General features: G+C 50.0%; 1 protein-coding gene across 1 annotated transcript; it reads right to left on the bottom strand.

The window, feature by feature from the left end:
• Positions 1 to 270: 270 nt before the first annotated feature.
• CDC25B (cell division cycle 25B) lies at positions 271 to 23,299 on the bottom strand. Its single transcript, XM_066632210.1, has 16 exons — positions 23,117 to 23,299; positions 19,372 to 19,490; positions 18,142 to 18,196; positions 10,572 to 10,613; positions 9,762 to 9,798; positions 9,378 to 9,488; positions 8,967 to 9,083; positions 7,872 to 8,009; positions 6,980 to 7,057; positions 5,395 to 5,571; positions 3,848 to 3,943; positions 3,657 to 3,719; positions 3,003 to 3,101; positions 1,935 to 2,068; positions 1,454 to 1,565; positions 271 to 411 (listed from the first exon to the last, which is right to left on the bottom strand). The coding sequence occupies exons 1-16, from the start codon at positions 23,245 to 23,247 to the stop codon at positions 271 to 273; spliced, it is 1,650 nt and encodes a 549-aa protein (XP_066488307.1). The 5' UTR covers positions 23,248 to 23,299.
• Between the last annotated feature and the right edge of the window lie 827 nt (positions 23,300 to 24,126).

Here is a 24,126-nt window from a genome sequence, read left to right as displayed (position 1 = left end):
ATTCACAGCTTCATGTTGGGTTCCAGCCTGCTGGAGCCAGAGGTATTGTTGTCATCAGAATGGTGTTCAATGCAAAACAAAAAGCCTTCTTTCCACCCGATCTTTCTGATCCAATGTCTGAAAGTACAATGTCATCAACCAGTAGAAAAAGGACCTCTTGCTTTTGGCTAGAAGACTGTTCCAGGTGAAATATGGAATAAAACTGCTCCCCGTCTCTCCTTGATGCATGCAACAGCCCCCTCCATCCCCCCCACCCAACCCCCCCTTCTCCTAGCAGTTCTTGAGACGGCTGTAGAGTTCCCGCTTGCTCTTCTCTCCAGCCCACGTGCGGCTCTTGAGGCGGAATTTGCGCAAGTCCTCCTTGAAGTCCTCGTGGTGCATTGGGCGGTAATTCTGGGGTTCACAGTGCGTCTGTGGACAGGAGAAGCAGCAACAAGCCTGGGGTCAGCAACTGCAGGACACTTGCTTGGACTGCACAGAACGGATAAAACCCATTGCCACTTAACAACAGACCTGTTCTCCTGGAGTTTGGCCAAACCCGTGTAAACCTAGAGGACATCACTAGATCTTGTGGCAGTCAGGCCCCGAAGCCAATTAAATTACCTAGCTGTATTGTGAAGGAGAGTTTGACAGTTCTGAGGCTCTTGTCAGGCATTGAACCTCTAGTTCAAGAATTCCAACAGAGGGAGAAGACACCTCTTGAGCCAGTTTCTCCAGACAAGGCATCATTTTGCAAGCCATTTTCTCCTAAACAGATCTTGCAGCTCACCCCTCTTCCATCAGACCCAACTAAGAATTCACACTAGATTATCTTGGGGGTGGAGCCCTTGGATATCATTTTGAATGTCTTTAACCAAGATTGGATGGTATAAAGCAGGGGTGTCCAAAGTTTTTGGCAGGAGGGCCACATCATCTTTCTGACGCTGTGTTAGGGGCCGGCGAAAAAAAGAATTAATTTAATTTAAAATTTGATAAATTTACATAGATTTACATAAATGAATATATTAAAGATGAACTTATGATTGAATGAAGGTCTTGCAATAGCTCAAGGCCTATAAAAGGCCTTGCACAAAGCAAGGCTGGCCTTTCCTTTGCTGCCACTACTGCATCACAGACATGAAACAACAAGCAGTGAAGGGAGCCCTCATCCCACAGCTCACGCGAGAGGTCAAACAGTCGTTCTCACACTGAGAGCAGTTGCGTCGGGCCAGTGCGGGCTCCAACAAATTTCTGGGGGGCCAGAGGCTCATTGGAGACTAGGGGCTCTGAGGGCCGCATTGAGAGGCCTCGAGGGCTGCAAGTGGCCCCAGGGCCGGGGTTTGGGCACCCCTGGTATAAAGGGTTTCCCCCTCCACCCCTTTAAGGCTTGCTAGCCTCTTTAATGTTGCGTTACTTTAAGAAAATGTTAGGATACAAACAACCCCACACACTACTCAATCTCTAAACAACTCACTTGATATTGTGGGAAGAATTCTTTGTAGCCTCCTTTCAAGATGTACAACTCAGGATAGTGCAGAGACGGGTATTCGTTACAGGCTCTGTCTTTTTCCCTGACGAAACGGCACCTTTGAAAAGCAGAGCAGAATCAGGGATTAGTGGGACACTTCTGTAGCCAGTTTTTGCCAAGCAAGTAGGTAACTGACCATCACATGCAATTCTAAACTCAAGGTTACTCAGAAGCAGGTCCCAGCACATTGAAGGAAGCTTCTTTTCTAGGAAGCCTGCTTGGGCCAGCAGCTCCAGAGCCTCACAAGTCAGGCAGCCCCGGCTTACTAGAAGCAGGTCTGAAAAGATGCTCAAATGGGGCAGGCAGAGCTCTTGCCCTGCCAGAGCCTTGCACAGTGAATGGGACTTGCAAACACACCAAGTGCTCAACAGATTGTGAGCAGCAGCCTTTAGTGTTAGTTCCAGGAGAGCTAGCCAAGACTACTTACATCCTGGGGCCCCTCTCAGAGGAGAACTCGCAGTGAAAAACCACTATCACCCTCTTTTCCAAGTTAAATGGCACGATCGGCTTCTTAAGAAGGAATTCCTCCACGTCTTTCTCCAAGGGAAGATTAACAGCACCCTGAGAGAAAAGCAGTTCCAGGGTTGGCCAGTCAATCAAGTGTTGCCACAATAGCAGAAGTCATCCATATTTGCCTACAGAAACACCCCACCTCTCTCCCAAATATTCACCATACTAGACAGCTGCCTCATCAAGCGATGTCCAAACACACCAAGAGCCAGGACAACATGCTCATTGTTCAGTCTCTGAAAACCTGCTAAACTTGCTTTTTGGTTTATTCTAGCTCTGATTCCCACCCGATGTGGCCTCGGAACACAAGGCCTGCCACTGGGAACGGTTCACACACTCTGCTGTGCATTAATGCATGAACAAACTTTTAGCCAGCTGAGAAGGAGAGAACATGGCATGACTAGAGGAAGGAGAAAATGGTTTTTGCAGATTTTGATGTTTTCCGAAGTAATTGCAGAAAGTGGTGTTATGTGTTTTTATTCAAAATTTACATTATAAACCCTTTAAAAGTTTATTAGGTAGGTGGTATAGTGTCAGTAGATGCAGCCAGTCATTACTGATGCATTAAATAAAACCCAAATAGTTTTTTTTTTGCAGATTTTTTTTTTTTTTTAAAAACAAGGTGCAGAAAGCGGTGTTGTGTTTTTATTTCATTATAACCATTTCCTCCCACCTCTAGACATGTCTAGGCCAAGTGAGATGTCACTCACTGCTGGAGCACTGGAAGATCATGGCTCATGTCCCATCTCTGCTATGAGAGCATCTGGTGGCTTTGGGTAAGGTGTTCCCAGACTCGCTCGAGACAAGCAGAAGCTTAATTCAATTCATACACCGACAAAGAAGTTCCAAAACACTCCCAAGTCAGGAGCCTGCAATACTGCAAAGCGACACCAAGGTGTCAGTGCTTCTCTCCCACACAAGAGCTGCGGGTTCACCAGTCATGTTTGTGTCAGTGGTTAACAGGCAACAGGCATTTAACTCTGACCTTGATATGGCCTCCTTCGTATTCATAGGGGTATCTGCAGTCCACAATCACACAGCTTTCGATGAGGCTGCTGAACTGGCCGTTCAGCACTGCCACCATCTGTAGATAAAAAGGTTCCACATATGCATGGATTAGGTACAGGATTGTTTGTGAAGTCTCACTTTGCTAGAACAATGAGGAGGTCAAGCCATCACTTCTCCAACACGTGGAGCCCCATCCCAAGTGACTGGAGGGGATGAAGGCTTCTGGGCTTCACACAAGAGTTCTCTGGTCCACTGAAACTGCAAGGCAGACCCCTTGACAGCCAGGCAGTCACAGGCAGCTCAGCTCCTCTGCTGTCCCTTGCTAAGAGTTTGGCCGAGTTTGGACTCGGGTCCTTTGGACAAGGCAGGGCTTTATGGCTGAGACACAGCAGGCCCACTCCCCAAAGGCAGCATCTTCCACTGCTTGGGTGAGAGGGAGGGGAGCACAAGGCTTAATAAGTTATTTGAATGTGTCACGTAACTGGGTGCAACTACAAGAGTGTTGCAGTTTTTATCACAGCCATAAGAAGCAGTGCTAAGTTAAGGCCTGCTCTGCGAGCAGGGTTGGCAGCAGAGAGAGTGGGGTCAATGCTATGATTTTCCAAAACCAACCCTGAATTTGTTCTCTTACCATTTCCGGTGAGATGTACTTGAGGTCCTGGTGCTTCCCATCTACTGTTTCCAGAGCAAAAGTCTGCGGGGTGGGGGGAGACAGACACAGAGTGAACAATCCCATGAACCACAGACTGAAGGAAGGGGGCCACACCTCCCCAGTTCTCTGGTATTACGGACACCACGCAATTCCCTCCTCCCAGCAGATACCTTGGAGAAGTCTCCAATCAGCTCCCTGTGATCATTGTCCAGGATGTTGGCGATCGCAATGGGGCAGCAGGACTTGGAGCGCACCAGCCGGGACTTCTGGAAGAAAGAGAGAGAGAAGGGCGGCTAAGGACACGGCACAGCTGCTGCTGAAAAATGCAGGGACATGGCTGCAGAAAAGAAGGCTCTTTAGCATGCCACGGATTCCTCCAAGCCCAAAGCAATCCATGAAGACCCCCCTAGACAGAGAAGCAGAGTTGAAAAGAAGGTCTCGAGACCATCTAGACCAGGAGCCCACAACATTTTCAGGCAGATGTTCAGCAATGATGTCCTCACCAAACTTTCAAATTGCTGAGCTCCCATAAGCAGCTGTGTGGCGCTTGGCTTGGGAGCTAAACCCTCCCACCCAATTTCCCATGTACCAGCGCAGGGACTCCGCAAGCCCGAACAGGTGACTCTACCTGCCCTGTTCAGGCTTTGCTCACCAAATCAGATCCAGCCCACAAGCCATAGGTTGTCGACCCCTGATCTAGACTACCCTCTGCCAGCTGGTTCATTTACAGAGGATCTCTCATAGACGAGTGGCCATAATAGTTTGGTGGAACCTCCACATAGAAACAATCTCTTAGTGGCAGAGAAGACATGACAGGGAAAAAGGGCACCAACGTTAAGCCCTGCTTGAACGCGACTGGTTGCTGTTGGAGAGGGGAAGCTAGAGGAACCTTGGTGCCACACAGCACTGTAGTGGGATCACAGTCCCCCACATTCTCCTGGCTAAGTGACCCAAAAGCCCCTTCCCCAGCCAAGATGATCAAGATCAAAGTATATGGATTGCAGTGGGGTGGGGAACTGCAAGAGACGAAAACCACTCCCTGAGATCTCCCTGGGTATAGCTAGGCTGGGGAGAACTCCACAGCCACCCTGCTGTGATAGTCACAGAGGTCCTGGAGAGGGAAGAGTCCCACTCTTCAGACTCTTGGCAGGGACAGCAAGGGGAGGCCATCAAATGGAGGGGGGAGAAGACAGCCCTTCTTTGTCTTGTCTCAAGCCTGACTAGAGGCTCATCTACTGTGACCAAAAACAGCCACACTTGGCCAGCCCTGCTACGCATCATCACTTCTTTGGAGACACTGCAAGAGATCACAGCTACTACTGTCTGCATGCAGTGACAGTACTCCACCACTGCGCTACAGTCCCCTCCCCCTCCAACATCAGGTATGTGCAGAAAAAAACCAGGAGCAAGGGAAGCATTTCAAGACCTTATGAGTACAGGAGAAGGCAAAGGTCTGCTAGAAGCCAACACCCACCCTATACAACAAGACAAGTGAGGTCAGGGCTTCTGGTTAGCAGAGGGCACCCCCGTCTCACTTTGGCAGAGTTCCCCCATCCCACAATTCACCACAGCAGTTCAGAAGTCGAAAGCACCCACCCGTCACCCCCAAAAGGACCCCGGAAATTCTGCAAGACCCTGCAAAAAAAGATGCCACCCTTTTGGCCCAGCCAGCAGCTGCGTGACTTCCCCCACCCCCAAGGCGCCCCCAGAACCGCACCGGTTCTTCTGCCTTTTCTGCAATGGTGCTGCCAGCCAGACTCTTCCGCCTCTTGGTTTTCACCGGTGTGTCCCTGTCTGGAGGCCGCTCCACGCGCTTCAGGATGGGCCGGATGACGGAGCTCGGCATGGACGGGGAGCGGAAAAGGCGGCGGCATTTGCCCATCCCCGCTGGGGTCTGCTCGGACGGGGGAGGAGGGAAGACAAGACGAAGTAAAGATTTTGACTTGACGCTGTTTGGGCAACATTGGGCAAGGGGGGGCCTGCCTTACTAAAAGCGTTATTGTATGCACTCAGGCTTCCAGGGCTGGAATTCAACTGCTTGTGCTTACAAACATCTGAGGTTCTAATCCAGACAATGTTCTATACAACTGGGAGATCAAAACTGTATGGAACGTGGTGTAGAACCTCAGAAATTTGTAATCACAAGCAAAAAAGGTACTGCTTTTTGAGGGGCCTCAAGAGACACAAGAGGTTGGGTGCTTCAGGGAATGCTGCAGGGCCAGAAACCCTCCCTACACTGAATCACTGCAACTCAAGGTCTACCCACACAGGCAAATTAGCCCTGGCTGCTCTAGGACTACTTGGCATTGACTCCTTGGGACCCCTTTCTCTACAGGACACGTGGGGAGACTGCCCACTCAAGGGGGGTACCAGTTGCTCCCCCCCCAGAGGGGCAGCTGCTATGGAATCTAGGCTTTTCCCATCCATCCACATGGAGACAAAGGACATTTCCCCGAAAGGCTCTGAAAGCCCTGCACCTAACTGAGCCAGTCCCGCTACAGAGGCCCACCTCCCCAGGCAAGTTATATCTGTCCCAGGTGACCAGGGATTCCCCCCTTTTTGCCCTAAAGAACCAAAGAACTTTCCCCCTCTGCCCCAGACCACGGCCTTGCATTCAACAAAAGGGGGCAGCAAATGGCATGTCACTCCTCCCACCAGCCACAGATCCAAGGGAGAGGCACGCCAGCCTCTTTTCCTCTGCTGGGGGCGACTGTAGAGGCTGGTCGTGGTCTGGGCATCCTGCTGTGTTTCTGAGCCAGGAAGCCTGGCAGGGGACTCCATGCCTACCTACCATCTCTTCCTTCAGCAGAGCCAGCAGGGAACACAAACGCCAGCTGACGGCCCTGAGCTCTGCAGCCCACCTTGCTGCTTCCCAGCAAAGCAGATGCAAGCAGCCATGTGTGCAGGCGCCTGCCAACTTCCAAGGAGCCTTAGCTACACGCTCCACAGCGACTCTTCTCCCAATTCAGAGAAAAAGGTGGCAGCGGGGCCAGGCGGCTGCAGGGCTTCACCAAGGGATCAGCTCTGGCTACTCTGCCTACAGCGTTTGCCTCCAGGCCTGCCAGTGGTGCCTAGTGGGGTAAGAATCATAGAGTTGGAAGGGGCCTAATAGGGGAATGGAGATGCAGAGACTGAAGCCAGGGAGGCACTACAAGGGATGAGCACGTTTGCACTGGAGGCCCAGGGTCAGTCTACCCACAGTGCTAGTCGAAGAACTAAATTTCAGCCATTGGTACAGATTTTCACCTTCAGAAAGCCTACTTTAAGGAGACAGGCAAGAAAAGGAGGCTGCCCTCACATACCAGGCCAGATTCTTCTTCCTTTCTCACCAAAGGAGCCATCAGGAGGTTCTCCATACCCAACGGGGCATCTGCATCAGCCTAGAAAGGGAATTTGGCACCCCAGGAGGTGGGGAGGGGGAGGGGAAGGAGGATGAGAATGGGAAGATCACAGTTACATAACAGAAGATCAGGGTCAGAAGTGGCCTTGCAGACCCAGTTGCACATGGTTCAGTGTAACGTGGAGTCAAGACCTCTTGTGAAAAAGGTGAGTGAGCAGAGAAACAGACAGGCCCGCATCCCAAGGAGCCTACAATCCAGAATCTGAGGCAGTGGAGCAAAGGGGAAGGGCAGAGAGAAAGAAGCAGTAAAGAAACAAAGCAGGGAAACCCATTTCCTTCAGCTGCCCAAAGCGAGACCAGTTTCTGTGGAGAAGGCAGCCCAAGGGCTAAACAGAAGGCTTCTTAGGAAAAGGTGGGGAGACGAGCAAAGCTTAGTAAGCCATTGCTGGGCAAAGCCGTCAGTCAGCAGCGTTCAGGGTCATCCCATGATGGGAGCAAGACAGACTGAACTCTGGAAGCTGATCAGATCTCATTTGCAGAGCTGCTAAGTGCCAAGCCTGCCTGCTGAGGACTGTGCTCAGGTTGCAGAATGTGGCCATCTGCGGTACAGCGTAGAGAAGTTTCTTTAAACGAACATCCTGCCCGTTTCCCATGAAAAAGGTGGTGGGCTCTTCGCCAGTTTCCAGCACCAGCCAGAGCCAGGCTTGCTTCGTTTCAGCAAGGCTGCTGCACTGCAGACTCCAGACCAGGTCCTGATGCCCTCTTTTCAAACTGGAACACCTGCACAGCCCTGGCAACCCAACTCAGATCACATGAGCCCTGATGTCCAGGTGAACCCACAGTGCACTCCTCACCTTCTGTTCTCCTTCATCCAGAATATTCATAAACCCGTCATCTTCTTCATCAGCCATGAAGGAGGTCAAAGACGAGTGGCGCAGATAGATTGGGCTTTCCAAGTCTGGACTCATGTTCTCCTTCTGAGGGCTGCAATACTGGGAGGGGGGGGGTAGAAAGCAAGGCACAGTCAGGCATTAGACAGGCTGCTTAGTGGAGGACCTGTTCATCACCAAACAGAAGCTCCTACAACTAGATTTAGGACCCTCTTACAGGGTTGTTCTTTTACATAAGAACATAACAGCCTCACTGGATCAGGCCAAAGGCCCATCTAGTCCAGCTTCCTGTATCTCACAGCGGCCCACCAAATGCCCCAGGGAGCACACCAGATAACAAGAGACCTCATCCTGGTGCCCTCCCTTGCATCTGGCATTCTGACATAACCCATTTCTAAAATCAGGAGGTTGCGCATACACATCATGGCTTGTACCCCGTAATGGATTTTTCCTCCAGAAACTTGTCCAATCCCCTTTTAAAGGCGTCTAGGCTAGACGCCAGCACCACATCCTGTGGCAAGGAGTTCCACAGACCAACCACACGCTGAGTAAAGAAATATTTCTTTGTAATGGCAGACCTGTGGGGAATCCTCTACCTCAGTTGTCTCACAGCACAATGGTTTGTGTATCTGACCAGGGCAAGAACCCAAAAGCCACCACAGGTGCCCCCAACTGATCCATTGGGACCCTTTTAGCCTCCTAGGTATCCCCTGGTTGTGCAATATGGTGCCAGCTCCTCTTTGGCAGTCTGTGCAACTTAGTCATGACCTCTGCAGCCTGCATGTCCACAGGACAGCTTGACCCAGGATGGGCATTGACTATGCTAGTGTCCAATAAGTTGGTGTCCCAAGCACAACGCCATGGGGTTGAGAAGGAAAAAAAACCAGGCTAAGTTGGAATCAAAATCTGGGCCACCAGAAAGCAACTTGCAAAGCAGAACATCCCTGCAACACTGAATAGTTTGCTAGTTTCCAGGAAGCCCACACTCCATTCCTGTAGCCCATCACCTACTCCTGCAAATTATCCCAACTGCGTGCAAACAGCCAACATCTCACTCACCATGAGGTCTGGAGCGGAGTTTGGTCTCTGTGCGAAGGGGCCTTTCTCACCAGTTCCACCAGAGGAGCAGAGTCTGACTGTAGGACGCAGAGGCTTCTTAAAAGTGACATTGCCTTCCTGAGTAAACAGAATGTAGGGCTGGACTAAGCTTGGAGGCGCACATGTGCAGCGTTCCCAGTGGGAATAAGGGAGCTGCAATGCTCACACTCCAAGTCTTCCCAGATTATTATTATTATTATACAGGTATTTATATACCGCCTTTCTTGGTCGTCAGATTTCTCCTCAGACTTTAATTCAAGGCGGTTTACATAGGCAGGCTACACTAAATCCCAATGGGGATTTTTACAATTGAAGAAGGTTCTGTCTTTCAAGAACCACAACATTTCAGATGGATCTTTTTATGGAGCTTACATTTTTGTTGTTCCCTTTAGCCCCAAACTCCCTCTCAAGGGTCATGGGGCTGTTGAAGTCCTTGCAGTTAGAGATGTTCCTCAGTGTAGGGCTGGCTCCCAAAAGCCTAACCTATAAGGCATGGAGAAGCTGCTGAGAAAAGTGGTCATTTGTCCCTCAAAGTGCATTTATTGCACCCAAACATGCATAGTGTGCTTCTGCCAACTCCACAAGCACCTGCTCTTCCTTGGAGACTGGAGGAGTAAAAGGCTTCTCAGTGAGAAGGTGCAACCCCAGGAGCCCTTGAGGCCAGCACCAATCCTTTGGAAGCAGATGCACCCATCACAATTAGCACCACCACCACATTAACTGAGTGAAGAGGGGGTGGAAAGTTGCTCAGCTTACCGGCAGGGACTGGATTCTTCTGATGGGAAAGGATTCACTACAAGGAGAGAAAGAGAAGCTGTCTCAAGCCAGACTCTTTTTATGCTCAGCTTGAACCGGACAGAACCAGGGACGGTCACACTTTTTCCAGACTATGCATTTGAATATTGCTCTACCACCACTCCCCCCCGCCAGTCAAAATATAACTGCCAGACTCCTTCAGTTCAGCCTTCCACCCATCATGCAAATTTTCTATATGGAAGAAATTTCTTCCTTCCATGAGAAGTTGCAAGAAAGCACCACCACCACCCCTGAAGTGGCAAAGGCCAATAAGCCTTGCCACCCATTTCTGAATGTATGGAATGGCCCCAAGGCCCCTCCCCCTTAAGCTAGCAGCTGTATCTACTGCCATCATAATGCAGACTAAGAAGTTCTACATGCATTCTCTCCAGCAGGCCAATGTCAACCCACCCCCCAAACATAACAGCCTTCTCATTAGACAAATCTACAAGCCTGAGCATGCCTAGATTCTATGCAAGTGAGGACACAGTGGCTTCTGCAGCAAGTTTGCAACCAAAGGTTGGGGGGGGGGGGAAATCTCTGTCTACCCAGACATGGCTCAGCACAACATCAGAGCTGACCCACTCGCAGCCAAAGCTGTTTGCGGTGCTGCTGGGATAAGGTGCTGCTCTGGGCAACTTGGTCTTTGGTCAGAGAAAGGGGGACACACTTCAATACAAACATCCACCTTTGGCTGTCTTTGGAAGGTTAGAGATAAGCCCCAAATAGTCTAACACACATCAAATACACGTAGTTCCCAAGTGGACTCACTTTTTGAGGACTCTTCGCGATTCCAGCATCACCCTCTCAAATCTGTTAGAAGAAAACATGAAGGTTGTTCCCAACTTAAACACACTGCAGAGCAGTGAAAAGCTCTGTCACAAGGAAGAACCACATGCACATAGGCCCCCTCTCCCCAAATCCAGGCCAGCAGAGGAGAAAATAAGGAACACTGAGTAATCTGCCCTGTGGGCACCTTCCTGCCAAGTGAACGCAAGCTGCACAGTACAGTGAAACTTGTCACCAATCAGAACCAGCCATGTATACAATTCAACCCCTGCCCCCCCCAAAAAAAATATGGTCTCCAGTTTCATCCCTAAACACAAAGCAAAGCACCCCCACATAGTCCACCAGAAGATTTCAGTAGGAGCATGAACATGGACCCCTCAACATCCTCTTTTCAGTGGCTGCTGCCTCCAGTATCTGAGATTAAGGAGATGAGTAGCCCAGTCCCACTTTAGGCAGAAACTGAAGATGTAACCCATTCGCCAAACCTGCGAAAACTCCCCGTGCCTTGGTCCTAGCAAAAGGCTACTTGGCACTCCACATTCTGAAGTCACCCAAAAGGCATCAGAATTGCCTTAAACTTATTTTCCCCCGCAATCGTGCATTCCACCACCAAGCCTCAGGGACTCACCTTCACCCCTGAAGCTGCCTCACAGGGCTCTTCCATCAGCTCCACCTAGGCAAGCACTACCTGGCTGGGAGAAGCAGATCTCCCAGCCCTGCTCCTCAAGATCATGCAAGCTGGAGGTGCCAGGAAAGGAGCCTGGTGCTTGCCAAACACAGAGCATGCGCTGCACATCACTGAGCTCCAGGCACACTAGAGTCATCCGTGTCTCCAGCCGCACAAGGGTTAACACGCAGCTTCTCCCCCCAGCCTGGGCCTCACAACGCCACTCAAGTTAATAAGAGTGGTTGGTGGCTGGGTGGTCTTTGGAGGGGTGAGGGGGGGAGACAAGCAGCCAAGGCTCGCCTGCTGCTGTCACAGCTGCTGCCTCAGCCCTGCTGGGCTACGAGAGACTCAATTGGCCTGGCAAGCTTGGCTGTGGAGTGCGGGTGCAGAGCGCGCAGGGGAAAAGTCTCCACAGGGGAGGATCAAGGCGGCTTTGAGCCTGGACCTAATGAGCACATTTCCATGGTGACAGTTGCTATTTGTAGCTTCCCACCTGTATGCAAATGAGCGTGGTGGGGAAGAGGTCTGCTCTGGCGCCATATGTCCGGCGCATGCAACAAGTCCCACCCTCCACATTATTGCTGTCATTATCTTATGGCCATTAACATGAGTTTGCTTTCATCCACATCAGGGCTGGAAGCAGCTGCTCTGAAGGTGCCCATGCAACAGCCAAGCTTCTGCCTGGTCACTGAAAAAAACCCAGGGCTGCAGCAGTCTCAAAGAGGGGATCGTGAAGCCCACTGCATGAGCACAGACGCTGTGCAAATCATGTGGGTGCCGTTATGAGTGGTCTTAAGGGTCTTAAACCAAGCCAACCAGGGACGTGCGGTGGGTGGGGAGGCATAGGCTCCCCACCAGAGTTCTTCAAAACGGGCTGTGGGGCACCCAAGCACTTACAACCCACCTGCTCCATGTGGATTCTGAGTGCTTGGGCATCTCACACAGCAGCGGTGCTTTTTGAAAGACTCCAGTGGGGTGGCTCTGCGCATCCCTGAACCCAACACATTCCGAGTGGCCCAAGCAGGGAAGCAGCAAGTCAAGTGAGTAAGCCATGCTGGCCACAGCAAACCTGCTAAGCTGGTGGCACTTTGCTGGCCTCCTCAAGGGCAGGCTCAGTAGCCAAGCTATCCTGGAACGAAAGGGAGGTGCCCCTGAAACCTGCAGCTGTGCCATCATTCAGGTGGGGACAGAGCTGCTCCAACACAGCAACAAGGGAAACTGGAGTGAGTCCTCCCCACTCCATATCCTGCCTCCAGCTGGAGAAGCCTCAGAAAGCAAGCACACCCACTCAAATGCCTGTCAGAGGTGGGGGGGGGAGAATCACCTTGCCTTCCTAGCAGGCCATAACTAAAGCAACAGTGCCCCTTGGGACAGAGATCTCAGGAGATGAGAGGGCCTGATCCTCACACATGCTGAGCTGTGACCCCTTTCCTAAGTGCCAAACTCGACATTATGATAAGTGCACATGTCTGACCCTGGTCTTACTGCACTGTAGCTAAACAGCACATTTCAAGAAGAGAAACATGGCAGAAGTACAGCAAGTTTTAGCTCTTGTGTCCTGATCGAGTGTACCACAGCAGACCATTTGGTTTTTAGTGAAGCTTTCTTTAGCATTGCAATGAAAAACTTCAACAATATAAATCACAAGCGGAGATGGGGGAAACACGATTAAAGCAGAAACCGTGGTAGGAGCCAAGAACTAAATCCCCTTTTCCCCCTGCTGCAGTTTCACCCCGGTCCTAACGTAAGAAAAGGAGCAAACCTGCATGCCTATTACAGTGAGTGGTTTTGCTCCATTAGGCCTTTAGCTGCATCCTGCCTGAATTACTGCCACAAGCTCTATGCGGGGCCATCTCTACCTCTGAGAAGGGTTTGGAAATGTCAGCAAGTCTAGAATGTGGCCATTCCAACAAAAACCCGTTTCGGAGAGTCGGTCGGCAGTTCCATCTGTATTGGACAGTTTGCAAGCCTGCTTTAAAGCACTGGTTACTGCCTTCAGGACACTTAACTACTATGGATTAGGTTATTTGAAGACTGTGTCCCCCTCTGCCCAGAGTCCCTGCCCATTCACTCAAGAGCTCTGGGTGGGGATTTGCACCATGTTCCATCACTACACATTACTGGCAGGGGGACATTGTGGTGGCCAGGCGCCCTGTCCTCAGAGGTTAGGTTAGCCCCTTTAGCCACCAGACCAAAAAATATCACACCCCCCCCCCCCCGGCCCTGGCTAACGGTTCAGCTGGCCTCAGATTTTGCTGCTGGTCACTGCAACCTCAGATGTTAGCTGCTTATAATATCTCATCTGTCAGCCTGAAGGGGGATATAAATACTGCAATAAATACATACTAACCACAAGTACTAAACCCAGCCATCAGTTATGAAGGTCAAATACACGGACGTGATCCTTTCAGTGCCACACCAAGACAAACAGACTTCCTAAGAACTGAAGCCCGGGCAGGTTTTGTGTCTGTCCATAAGTATAACAGGACTCATTAGGTGTGGCTCCAATCTTGAGTTGGCAACCTTCAGTCTCGAAAGACTATGGTATTGCACTCTGAAAGGTGGTTTTGGAACAAGTGGCTCCAATACAACAAAGTGATTGTAAGGAGACCAAGATGCGGAGCAAGAGAAGCCCCTTTGAGAAAAGAGTGCTCCAGTAGCAACCACCAAAGTGAGCAGATTCGACAACAGATGGCAAGAGAAACATCTGTCCAATTAGTTGGATGGTGAGGAGGAAGAATAGGACAGCTGAAGATATCCCTGGAGGAATTCCGTGCCTTTGAATGAGCAAAGCCCTTTCAGGGCTCTGTGTTGCAAGAAAGAGCTCTGCAAGGGGCCAGGGAGGGGAACTAAGGAATTCAGGCAGATGTTCCCGGCAGAGGGAGAAAGTTCCACCCCTCTCCAGCGGCCATCTGCTCTAGTTACACATTTACCAACCCAGCAGCTGTCAGGCAGGTACAAGGCAATGCAAAAGGATCTACCCCCAGTGAAACAGACACACTTGTTAAGATCCAAATACTCACTTCCCCCCATTCTTTCTAGAAATGTATATTCCCCTGACACACACAGCAGGCAGCTCACAACAGAAACTCTCAACTGCACATACTTCAGGCACCTTTCTGAGGATTCTAGAGGAGCCAACAAATTTAGCAAATGAGCTAATTTAATAACTTTTTCCATTACACATTTTGGAAGTTTGGATAATAAAATTATCTTAAGCTACAGAGTCCAAGCTCTTATCAGTACTCTCAAAGGCCCCAATACCATAATGACTGGCACCAGTTCCAGGGGTACAATGTCTGCCTTGCTGCAGGGCTATTTGCCAGCCTTCAGTGCCTCTGGACAGTTGAGGGGGCATGCTTTACTCTTGCTAAAAAAACTTTGGTAAGCCAAGGCAGCAAAACAGTCTTACAGAGCCTATTATGGCCCTGCATGTCCCAGCCTCTCAGGCTCACACATTAAGCGAAATCCTTAACCGAATTAGGAGTACCACACATCAATGCCCAGGACCACCGCACCCCAGTTATATGATGGGCACAAGAAAAAGTCATACCTGTCCTCTCAAAGATCAGGCACGTCCACAAGGATATGCTGGAAGCTGCCAGCGGCTGTGGCATCTGAATTCACAACCCACCCCCAAGATATAGCCCATCACTTGGTGGCGGAGTAGCCACTCCATGTGCAGAATGCCCCCGGTCAAGCCTCAACACCAGTTCCAGGACAGGCAGGGAAAAGACCTGCTGCTGATCAGTTTTAAGCAAGAGAGAAAGATCAATTCTGAATGAGGCAGCTTCATACAAGAGCCGCACGCGCTCTGGACCAGAAGGCCTCTTGCCGCTTCTTACACAAGTCGGCACAGCACATTTTGAAAATGGCCCTTCAACACTTTTGATTGGCAGAACAGACTTTCCTGCAAGCATCTGAGGAACTTGACAACAGGAAGTCACCAACTACCACGTAGCCACAGAAACAGCGAGTTGAACCCTCACACTCTCTGCTTACTTTTACAAGGGAGGGTTTGAAGGCAGTGACTGGGAAAAAGAGCTTGCGGTTCTTTTTTATGTAACACACGCAGACATACAAACATATAACATACATTTAGCAGTGCTAAATACCATATATCACTACTAATTAATCATACTATATCTCCTAATCTACTTACTCATCTATTTCTACCTCTTATTGATTTATCCATTTATTTATATAATATACAGTAAATTTTCTCTAATGCCCTATACTATATTTTCTAAATATTCACTTTCTACCAAGGCTAAACTAACTTCAATTGCTCATTAATATTAAAACAAAATAATCCGATTACCAAAATTATCACCTCAGCTATTTCAACTCCAATCTAATTACTTTTTTTCTTTGACATAATAATCACATATAAAACAACTCTTCCACACATTTACATTTCCAGCTTTATTTTTAATACATTCTAATTCATATTTATCAATTCCATACGTATTTTTTTTCTTCAAATAAATTTGGGCCATTGTTATTAGCTGAATAAATCCTCCAATTTTCTTTAACCCTCAGAGTTCTTTTTCTTTCTTACTTTCCATTTTTTCCTCCTGTAATATCTTTAATAATTTATCTCTATAACATAATCTGATAGATCCACACTTTCTTATATAGGGTGTGTTCATTCTTCCAGTTAACTGGGATATATTTTCTCCTTGTTCCAACAAATTTTGTGATTTGTGCACTCCTGTTACATGGCAGCATACAGATTAAAAAAGACTTTATTGAGGCTCCAGTTGGAGTCCAACACCAAAGATCAAAACAAAATAACAAGAGCAACAAGGGAGAAGAGCGCACTCACATCTCATTAGACATTGGCAGCTAGACCTGAGCTGTGTTGAAAGTACATTAGAGGATACAGAACCCCTTTGCATGTACGGACTGCACATACATGCCTGGATTAGAAGGACAGGCTTTCAGTTCACAGGTGAAACTAACATGCAAATCTAAGCTCTAGTAAAGACAGAGGAAAGCAGCTTAAATAGGAGCCGGATGACATCCTTCAACAGCCACTGAAAACATCCTTCATCATCTCCTCCCTGGTAGCATCCAGTAATCAAAAATGTATTGTGTTACACGGGCAGGCAACTGCAGGGTGAGTAAACTACTAACACGTCAGGCCTTGGGGATGTATTCCAGACTCCAGCAGCTCCGTGACAACTGGGCTACCACAGATTAAATTACATGCCTCTGTCTTCAAAAAAAAGTCCTTGGCCCCAAAACTTAAGCTTTGTTTTAAAACTCAATGTTTAGTTGAAGCTGGAGCATCTCAGCATCTTAGCCACTGTGACCCAAATCTGGAAGGACTCAGTTCAACTCTCAACTTTGCCACAAACTCACTAGGTGGCTTTAAACAAGTCAACAGCCTTGACATTCATCCACATGCAAGATGGGACAACATTGACCTGCTTCACAGAGGCAAGAATCAACATCTCACTTGCGCCACACACCATGAACTGTCTAATGTGCTGTGGAGAGATCAAGCAATTTCTCTCACACCTCTTACCAACCTCATACTAACAGCCATATTCCACTGCCAATATACTCCAAGGCACACCACATTCCAGCCCCACCTTGAATAACCTTGGCAACATGGTATGGGAAGTGAGCTCCAGCCCACAGAAGTGGTGGAATTTGTTAGGTGACACAGTGGTCTCTCTGAACACAGACTTCCCTGGGACACTTGGACTTCAAAGCACTGAAAACCTGGCGCTTTGGACACACCAGATAAGACTAAAGCCAGCACTAAGTCGCAGGCAGTAAAGGGATTAGCAAACGCATCCTGAGCTTTGCCCAGAAAAGCCACCTAAGAATGACACTGTACAGCAGACTCACCACTCCTTCCATCAGTATGCGATCCAGATTCCCGGCAGAATTCTTTCTGGGACTCAAAAACAGGTCCACCCTTTGAGGCTTTAATCCCTTTAAGGGCACTGCAAGTTACTCTAAACCAGCCATTTTCAACCACTGTGCCGTGGCACGCTGGTGTGCCATGAATGGTCCCCAGGTGTGCCTCAAGAATTTGGGAGAGGGTCATTTATCAATTGGGGGATGTGAGCCCCCACTGACAGCCACAGTGTGCCTTGTCAATTGCCAAAAAGCTGATGTGTGCCTTGACCATTTTAGTGCCTTGCCAGTGTGCCGCGAGATGAAAAAGATTGAAAATCACTGCTCTAAACATTCAAAACTTTCTTTTGAAGAACCCTAAAATGGTAATCAGAGCTGTATGTAGAATACAGTTCTACAGAGGTGCACAAAAAGCCCCAAATGTTACCTTGGGAGCAGAAGTCACTGTCCCAAGAGTGCTATTTTACAAAAGTAGTAAGGTTTGAGATCTCATTATTACAAAGGCACACTCAAAACCCTTCTATGCAACACTTAATCGTGGGGGCTAAAAGGGATTGCTAAGTAAGATTGCAGGTGATTATGGCACAGCCCTTCAAGGCTATTCTTCACCCTATTCTTCCCCCACTTCACCCTATTCTGAATCTTGCTAAACCAGTTTGAAGCAAAAGCTGCATAAATTTATGTGGGTCTCAAATTAGCTTCTGGCAGAGTTGTAGAGCAGAACTGCAGCACAGAATTTACTCTGTTTAAAAGTACAGAGTAAATTCAGAACAGAACAAAAAAGTTCTGCCAAGGTAAAGATCTAAGTTTTTCTTATATAGAGTAAAACAACCCTGACTATTGTTCTACATGGAGGTCAAAACTCTTCAAGTTATGGAAGAAGCTCTGAAAAAGGACAGTGCCATAAACAAAGAAGCTGACATCAAGAAGCATGGGTAGACTTCCGCTGAGACTTCAGAGAGCCCCCCCCCCAGTCCCCTGGTTTAGAGATAAGCCAAATTTGCAACTTACGCATCTTCAAAGACCTCTCCATCGGGGTCCGTGTGGGGAGAATCCAGACCTACACCTGTGCAAAGAACACAACAACTACACTCAAGGAACACAACAGGAAAGAGCAATGGGACAACTCCCAATTCCTATGCTAGGTATTCCTTTTCCGATCCTATTCCCCTCCCCCTCTTGCCTCTTTTCAGGAAAGCCAGGATTCCTGGCACAGGACCAAAATCATGTGCCCCACTGGAGTTTCTGTGAGCTGCAGCCACCTCACTCAGCTCAGCAGACAAGATATTCAATGATAATGGACAGCAAGAGAACATGGGCAGAGTAATTTTTTATCTTGTTTTTAATTCATGTTTTTAACTGTGTTTTAATCATAAGAACATAACATAAAAACAGCCCCACTGGATCAGGCCACAGGCCCATCTAGTCCAGCTTCCTGTATCTCACAGCGGCCCACCAAATGCCCCAGGACTTGCACAATCATTGTTGCAAATCACCTTGGGTTCTTTTGGGAAGAAAGGCGGGTATAAATAAAGTAAATAAATAATAGTTTATTTGTTTATAATAGTAGAAATTATTATAGTATAATTTATTATATAATAATTAATTATATAATATAAATTATAGTAAATAAGTTTATTTACTCAGTTTTGCGCTCCAGCAGCTTAGGTGATTCGAGAAAGGCACCAAAGCCATGTCCTGCTTTGTCACAGATGGACACCCACCAGCTAACATAGGCCATAACATTCCCATCAAATGCCCCAGTTGTGTGGGCTCTTTCCTCATTGAAAAGAATCAGTACTGAAATGCAGTTTTAAAACCCATTAATAGCTGTGGTTCCCTCCCACTGCCCAAAGAACATTAGAAACTGCTGCTGAACATTTGTCCAAGTCCATCCTTAGGACTGCCATTCCTAGGGTTGAACAAGGCAGCAAATCATGGTGATGAAACTAGTCACGGCTGCCTTCCTGGGCAGGGCACACAACTCAAAGACCACTGGTCACTTGCTTTCATACTCAAGGAGCGCAAAGCTGCCTGCTCCTTTCCTTGCAGGACACTCTTGCTCCTTACACTGCTGTGCAACAGGGAAAGGTGTCCAGCAGGGTTGCCCCTCCAATCCCATCATCAACTACAACATGCAAAGGAAGTGAGTGCATGTCATTCCCCCCACCACCACCACCAATCCCATGCTTAGACTATTTGGGAAAGGAGCTGGCAACCAAGCCACAGATCACCACCAACCTGAGTCAGCAGAGGACACCGAATCTTGGGAGGATTCTGAGGAGACTGAATCCAGTGAAGACCACTCCTTCGCGCAGTCCATGCTCAGCTTTTTTCTCCTCTTCGGGGTATCATAATCACTGCAACAAAACAAAGCCAAGAGCTTCAGAGTCAAAGCAGCATCAGGTCTGAGACCAAAAAGGGGAAATCATCATCCAGCTAGAACTGGACAAATCATCCAATCGTGACATTCAAAAGACACAACAGGAGCACCTAGGCACACAAGGTGCTTCCATGGAGCAGCCCACAGAGGGAGAGCGGATGAACCCAGGACAGTCCTCCTGCATCCAAATCACCATGCTTTGCTACACTTAAGCAGCAATAAGGAATCCCCCCCATCCCTTGCACTGGGATGCCTTTATGGTTCTCCAGATAAAACAGTTCCAGTTCCCTTCTCAGCTAACAGGAGGCTCCTTATGAGGGTCCCAGCGACCGGGGGGGGGGGGGGGAGAACTGCCTTTGCAAGGAAGGTAACTGGGATCTCTGGAGTTTGCTAGTCCCTGCTGCAGCATGTGGCTGGGCTTACTTGCATCACAAGACATTTGGAGCTAGTGTATCATTAGCACTTCTTGCAATGTGCTAACATCAAGATTGTACAGACCGATTCAAGAAAAGCTGGCAGGCCTCTCTCACACATACAGCCTTGCAGCAGCTACTGAACACAAGTTCATCACAGCAGACGTTCTTATAAACAAAGGTCACCTTAAGACCATAGCATTTTGCTGCTGCTACCACCCCTTCTGCCATTTTGGTTTCATGGTTATGTGGAGCTCAAAGGCTAGCTCACTCCTTTGCCATTTTCAGTTGTCCTAATTCAAGCACTAGATGGTTATTCTTGATGTCTGATACAAACGTTTTGCAGGAGCCTCTCCAGATAGAGAAAGGCTCAAGAAATTGCAGGCGCCTCTAGTTTAGACAAGAGCACCACAGGTACCAGTAGCGCACAGCTAAGATACACTGCTTCGTTGCTTTTGTATTTTAAGGAACTGGGTTTGAAGTATCTCAGGGATTTAACTTGTAAGAAAGAAAAGCAGCCACAGAACAGACCACCCAGTCACAGGGCTGAGGCACTAGTGCTGGCCATAGGTACTTAATTATTAACTCTTGCATGCATGAAAGCTTCAGGCAGAGAGAAGTGGGATGAACCTTACAGGAGAGGCAGGTTAGCAGGCTCCAAAAGCACCCAGCCCAAGATAAAACTCTTATCTATTACCCATTTCCTGTACTCAGCACAAAGCCTTGTATCAGCAGAAGCAAATGAGGATTGATAGTTCATAATGCACAGATATTACAAAATGAGGAGTGACCCAGTCCAAGGCTACAAGAGGGCCTGGAACCCCACATCGAAGGTTGCTCTCTCAGCACCCACTTCACTGAACAATCTGGCCTTTAGCACAGCCAGGCACAGGAAGGTCACTTTCTCATATCAAGGCTAAGGCTCCCCTGTTCCTTGGAGAGCATGCGCACAGGATTATCCAAGCTGCATCTCCTGGTATTAAAAGGGCAAAAAAATGCAGCCAGGACTGTCTCACAACACTCTTTCCAGCAAGGGGGAAAAAGGAGGACTGCTTCATACCAGTCCAGTCAAGAAACAGGGAATTTACAGGAGACTTCCAAGAATAGGAGGGAGGCCTTGCCAAGCCAAGCCAAGCCAGGAGGACAAAGAGCACAGTTACTAGGACTGCAGCCTCACTCTTAAGATGGCATTAGACCGTTAGACCTTGCAAAGAGACACCAGTCTCCTTTTGGACCTTGGCATTCAAACAGGCTACAGATTTGGTTGTCAAAAATAAAAAAAATTATAGGGTTGTGATTTCACGAGCAAGCAAGCGATTGTCTTGGTAAGCAAACCTCACTCTCTGCATGAAAAGAGAATCTACACACCAGTACATGCAAATATGTTCTGCTACACAAAAACCCTGCACACTTGTTTTCCTTGTTCAGAAGTGACATTATACAGAAAAACAATTTGTCACAAGCGGCACCAAGCCAAAGAGAGGGAAGACAGAAGAGGCTGGAACAAGGCTGGGGAGGGGGGAGGGCACACCAAACAAGGACCCAAAAGGACACTCTACAGAGCTTGCAATCCGACACTCACTAATGACTAAGCCTCACTGAACACTGTGGAACTTACTTCCAAGTGCACATGCACAAAATTGTGCTGTTAAGAGTGAATCCAGGAGGGACCCTGATAGCAACTTGTGACTTTCCAACTAAAGTGGAGCTTTAACTGAATTTGAAAGAAGGTGATTCAATACAACCTTTTAAACACACATTTTGTGTCTACAGCCAAAACCTACAGATTCACTCAGAAGCGAGTCCTTCAGCATTTTAGGGCCTTACCCCCATGGACACATACTTCAGAAGGCAGCCCCACCTGGCAGTTTCTACTGGGAAAGGGGGGATTGCCTCCTTATTGAACCTAGGTTAGGGAGCAGTGCCTGGAGGCCTTTGAGCAGAATCATGCCCCTCCCAGCAGCTGCCAACCTAGAAGCCCCAAGATGGAGCAAGTGGCACAGAGCTGTGCCAAGGGCCCACTGGAAGAGCTCGCTGCCATGGGGCCTGATCCTGCACCCCTTCCTTTCTCCCCGCAGGGAGCACCTCCTGGCCATGATGGGCCTCCCTCTGGAAAAAGAGACTCCTGTGCCCGCCTGGGTGGAGGCTGGTGAGCCCCACAAGGGCTTTGCTCCAGGAAGCTGGAAAGGAAGAAGAGGTACAGGGGTGAAGCAGAGGGGGATGCAAAGCCTAGATGCAGCCTGGCACCCAGTGGCGTTGCTGGGGGGGGCAAAGCGCTGAGTTGTGCAGGGAGCCTCCCTGCAGTGTGCAAGGAGCCCCTGTGGAGCTATTCTGGGCGGTGGGCGCAAAACGGAGGCGAAGCAGAGGCTCCCAGCCCAACTTAGCGCTTTGCCCCCCTCCAGCTACGCCACTCACTGCCAGCACCCAGATGCGCAGCGCTTCCCGCCACGAGGCTGAGCCGGTACCGGCACGGAAGCGCCCCTTTGTCCGGCTCCTTCCGTGGACCACGCGGTCCGGAGCCTGGAGCCCGCTCCGCGTCCCCAAAGGGGCCGGAGAGGCCAGCAGCCAGCCGGCTCCCCGGGGCTCACTGCGGCGCAGGGATGACCAGCAGCCCCATCCTAGGCAGGTCTACTCAGAAGTAAGCGCCATTAGAGTCAATGGGGCTTACTCCCAGGAAAGTGTGGGTAGGATGGCAGCCCAAGAGCCCAATCCTACTCAGAAGCAAGTCCCACGACAGTCAATGGGACTCCCTCCCAGGTAAGTGTGGATAGGTTGGAGCTCTGAGCCCACTTCTATGCCTGACTACTCAGATGTAAGTCCCATGATAGTCAATGGGGCTTACTCCCAGGAAAGTGTGGGTAGGATGGCAGCCCAAGAGCCCAATCCTAGGCCTGTCTACTCAGAAGCAAGTCCCATGATAGTCAAGGGGGCTTACTGCAGGTAAGTGTGGGTAGGACTGGAGCTTCAGAGCGCAACCCTGTGCCCGTCTACTCAGAAGAAAGCTCCATCAGAGGTAGTGGGACTGACTCCCAGGAAAGCGCGCGTAGGACTACAGCCCGAGGGTCGCATCCCCAGCATTCGCCATCAGTCCGGGGGCTTCCTCCCAGGGGAGCGTGGCCGGCTCCGGCTGCCCGCCCGCCCGCCACGTGCCCAGTGGCCGCCCAGCCCCGGCTCCCGAGCGGCTGCCTACCTGCCCAGCCCGGCCAGCCGGTCCATGTCGAGGGCCAGGTGGGTGACCGGGGACACGCCGACCTCCGCGGGGAAGAGGCCGGGCAGCCTCCGGGGGCCGCGCGCCTGGCCGGAGAGGGCGCCCGTCTCCATGGCGCAGCTGCGAGAGGCGCCGGCTGGCTGGCTGGCTAACTGCGCGCGGGACCGGAGCTGCGGGGAAGCCGGAGGCGGGCGCGGAACTGCGCGGACCGCTTTGTAGGCGAGCCGCGGGGGCGGGGCGGCGCGAACTGCCCGCCCCGCCCCTGCCCGCCCCTCCGGCCCCTTCCCGCGGCAGCCTCGCCGCGCCTCCTCCTCGGCATTCAAAAAATAACAGAGCCAGCAGGCGCCGCGCCAGCCGGCAGCCAATGACGCGGCGGCAGGGGGGCGCCCGGCCCCGGCAGGGAAGGGGCCCGCGGAAGCAGGCTGCGGAACTCCCTGCCACTGGGTGCCTTGGAAGGGGGGCTGGGCCGACTGGGGGAGGGAAGAGTCCAAGCCCTGATGGGTTTGTGCATGGAATTCGTCTGTGGAACTCCCTGCCACAGGACGGGGTGGTGGCATCTGGCCTGGATGCCTTGGAAAGGGGATTGGACCGACTGATGGAGGAAAAAGTCCAATGCAGACTACGGGCCACGATGGGATTGTGCAACCTCTAGGGCAGCCCTTTTCAACCACTGTGCCGTGGCACACTGGTGTGCTGCGAATGGTCCCCAGGTGTGCCGCAGGAATTGGGGAGAGGGTCATTTATCAGTAGGACCTTTGGGGGATGTGAGCCCCCATTGACAGCATGGTGTGCCTTGTCAATTATCAAAAGGCTGGTGCTGTGCCTTGACCATTCCGGTCACCTTGCCAGTGTGCCACGAGATGAAAAAGGTTGAAAATCACTGCTCTGGGGCTACCTCAGATTGCCAGATCCCGGGGAGGGCACCAGGGCGCAGTGGATTGTCTCTTGTTGTCTTGAGTGCTTCCTGAGGCATCTGGTGGGCCACTGCGAGA

This window comes from Tiliqua scincoides, chromosome 6 (assembly GCF_035046505.1).
Source record: "Tiliqua scincoides isolate rTilSci1 chromosome 6, rTilSci1.hap2, whole genome shotgun sequence".
NCBI classification, from domain to species: Eukaryota; Metazoa; Chordata; class Lepidosauria; order Squamata; family Scincidae; genus Tiliqua; species Tiliqua scincoides.
This window is presented reverse-complemented; position numbering and strand designations above follow the sequence as displayed.

What these genes read in the sequence shown, in the direction of transcription:
- CDC25B (XM_066632210.1), bottom strand. Translation starts at nt 23,247, where the DNA reads ATGGAGACGGGCGCCCTCTCCGGCCAGGCGCGCGGCCCCCGGAGGCTG. An exon ending in TGGATGAAGGAGAACAGAAG is followed by an intron (nt 7,058 to 7,871) that starts GTGAGGAGTGCA and finishes TTCCCTTTCTAG; the next exon opens with GCTGATGCAGATGCCCCGTT. An exon ending in AATTCTTCCCACAATATCAA is followed by an intron (nt 412 to 1,453) that starts GTGAGTTGTTTA and finishes TCCTGTCCACAG; the next exon opens with ACGCACTGTGAACCCCAGAA.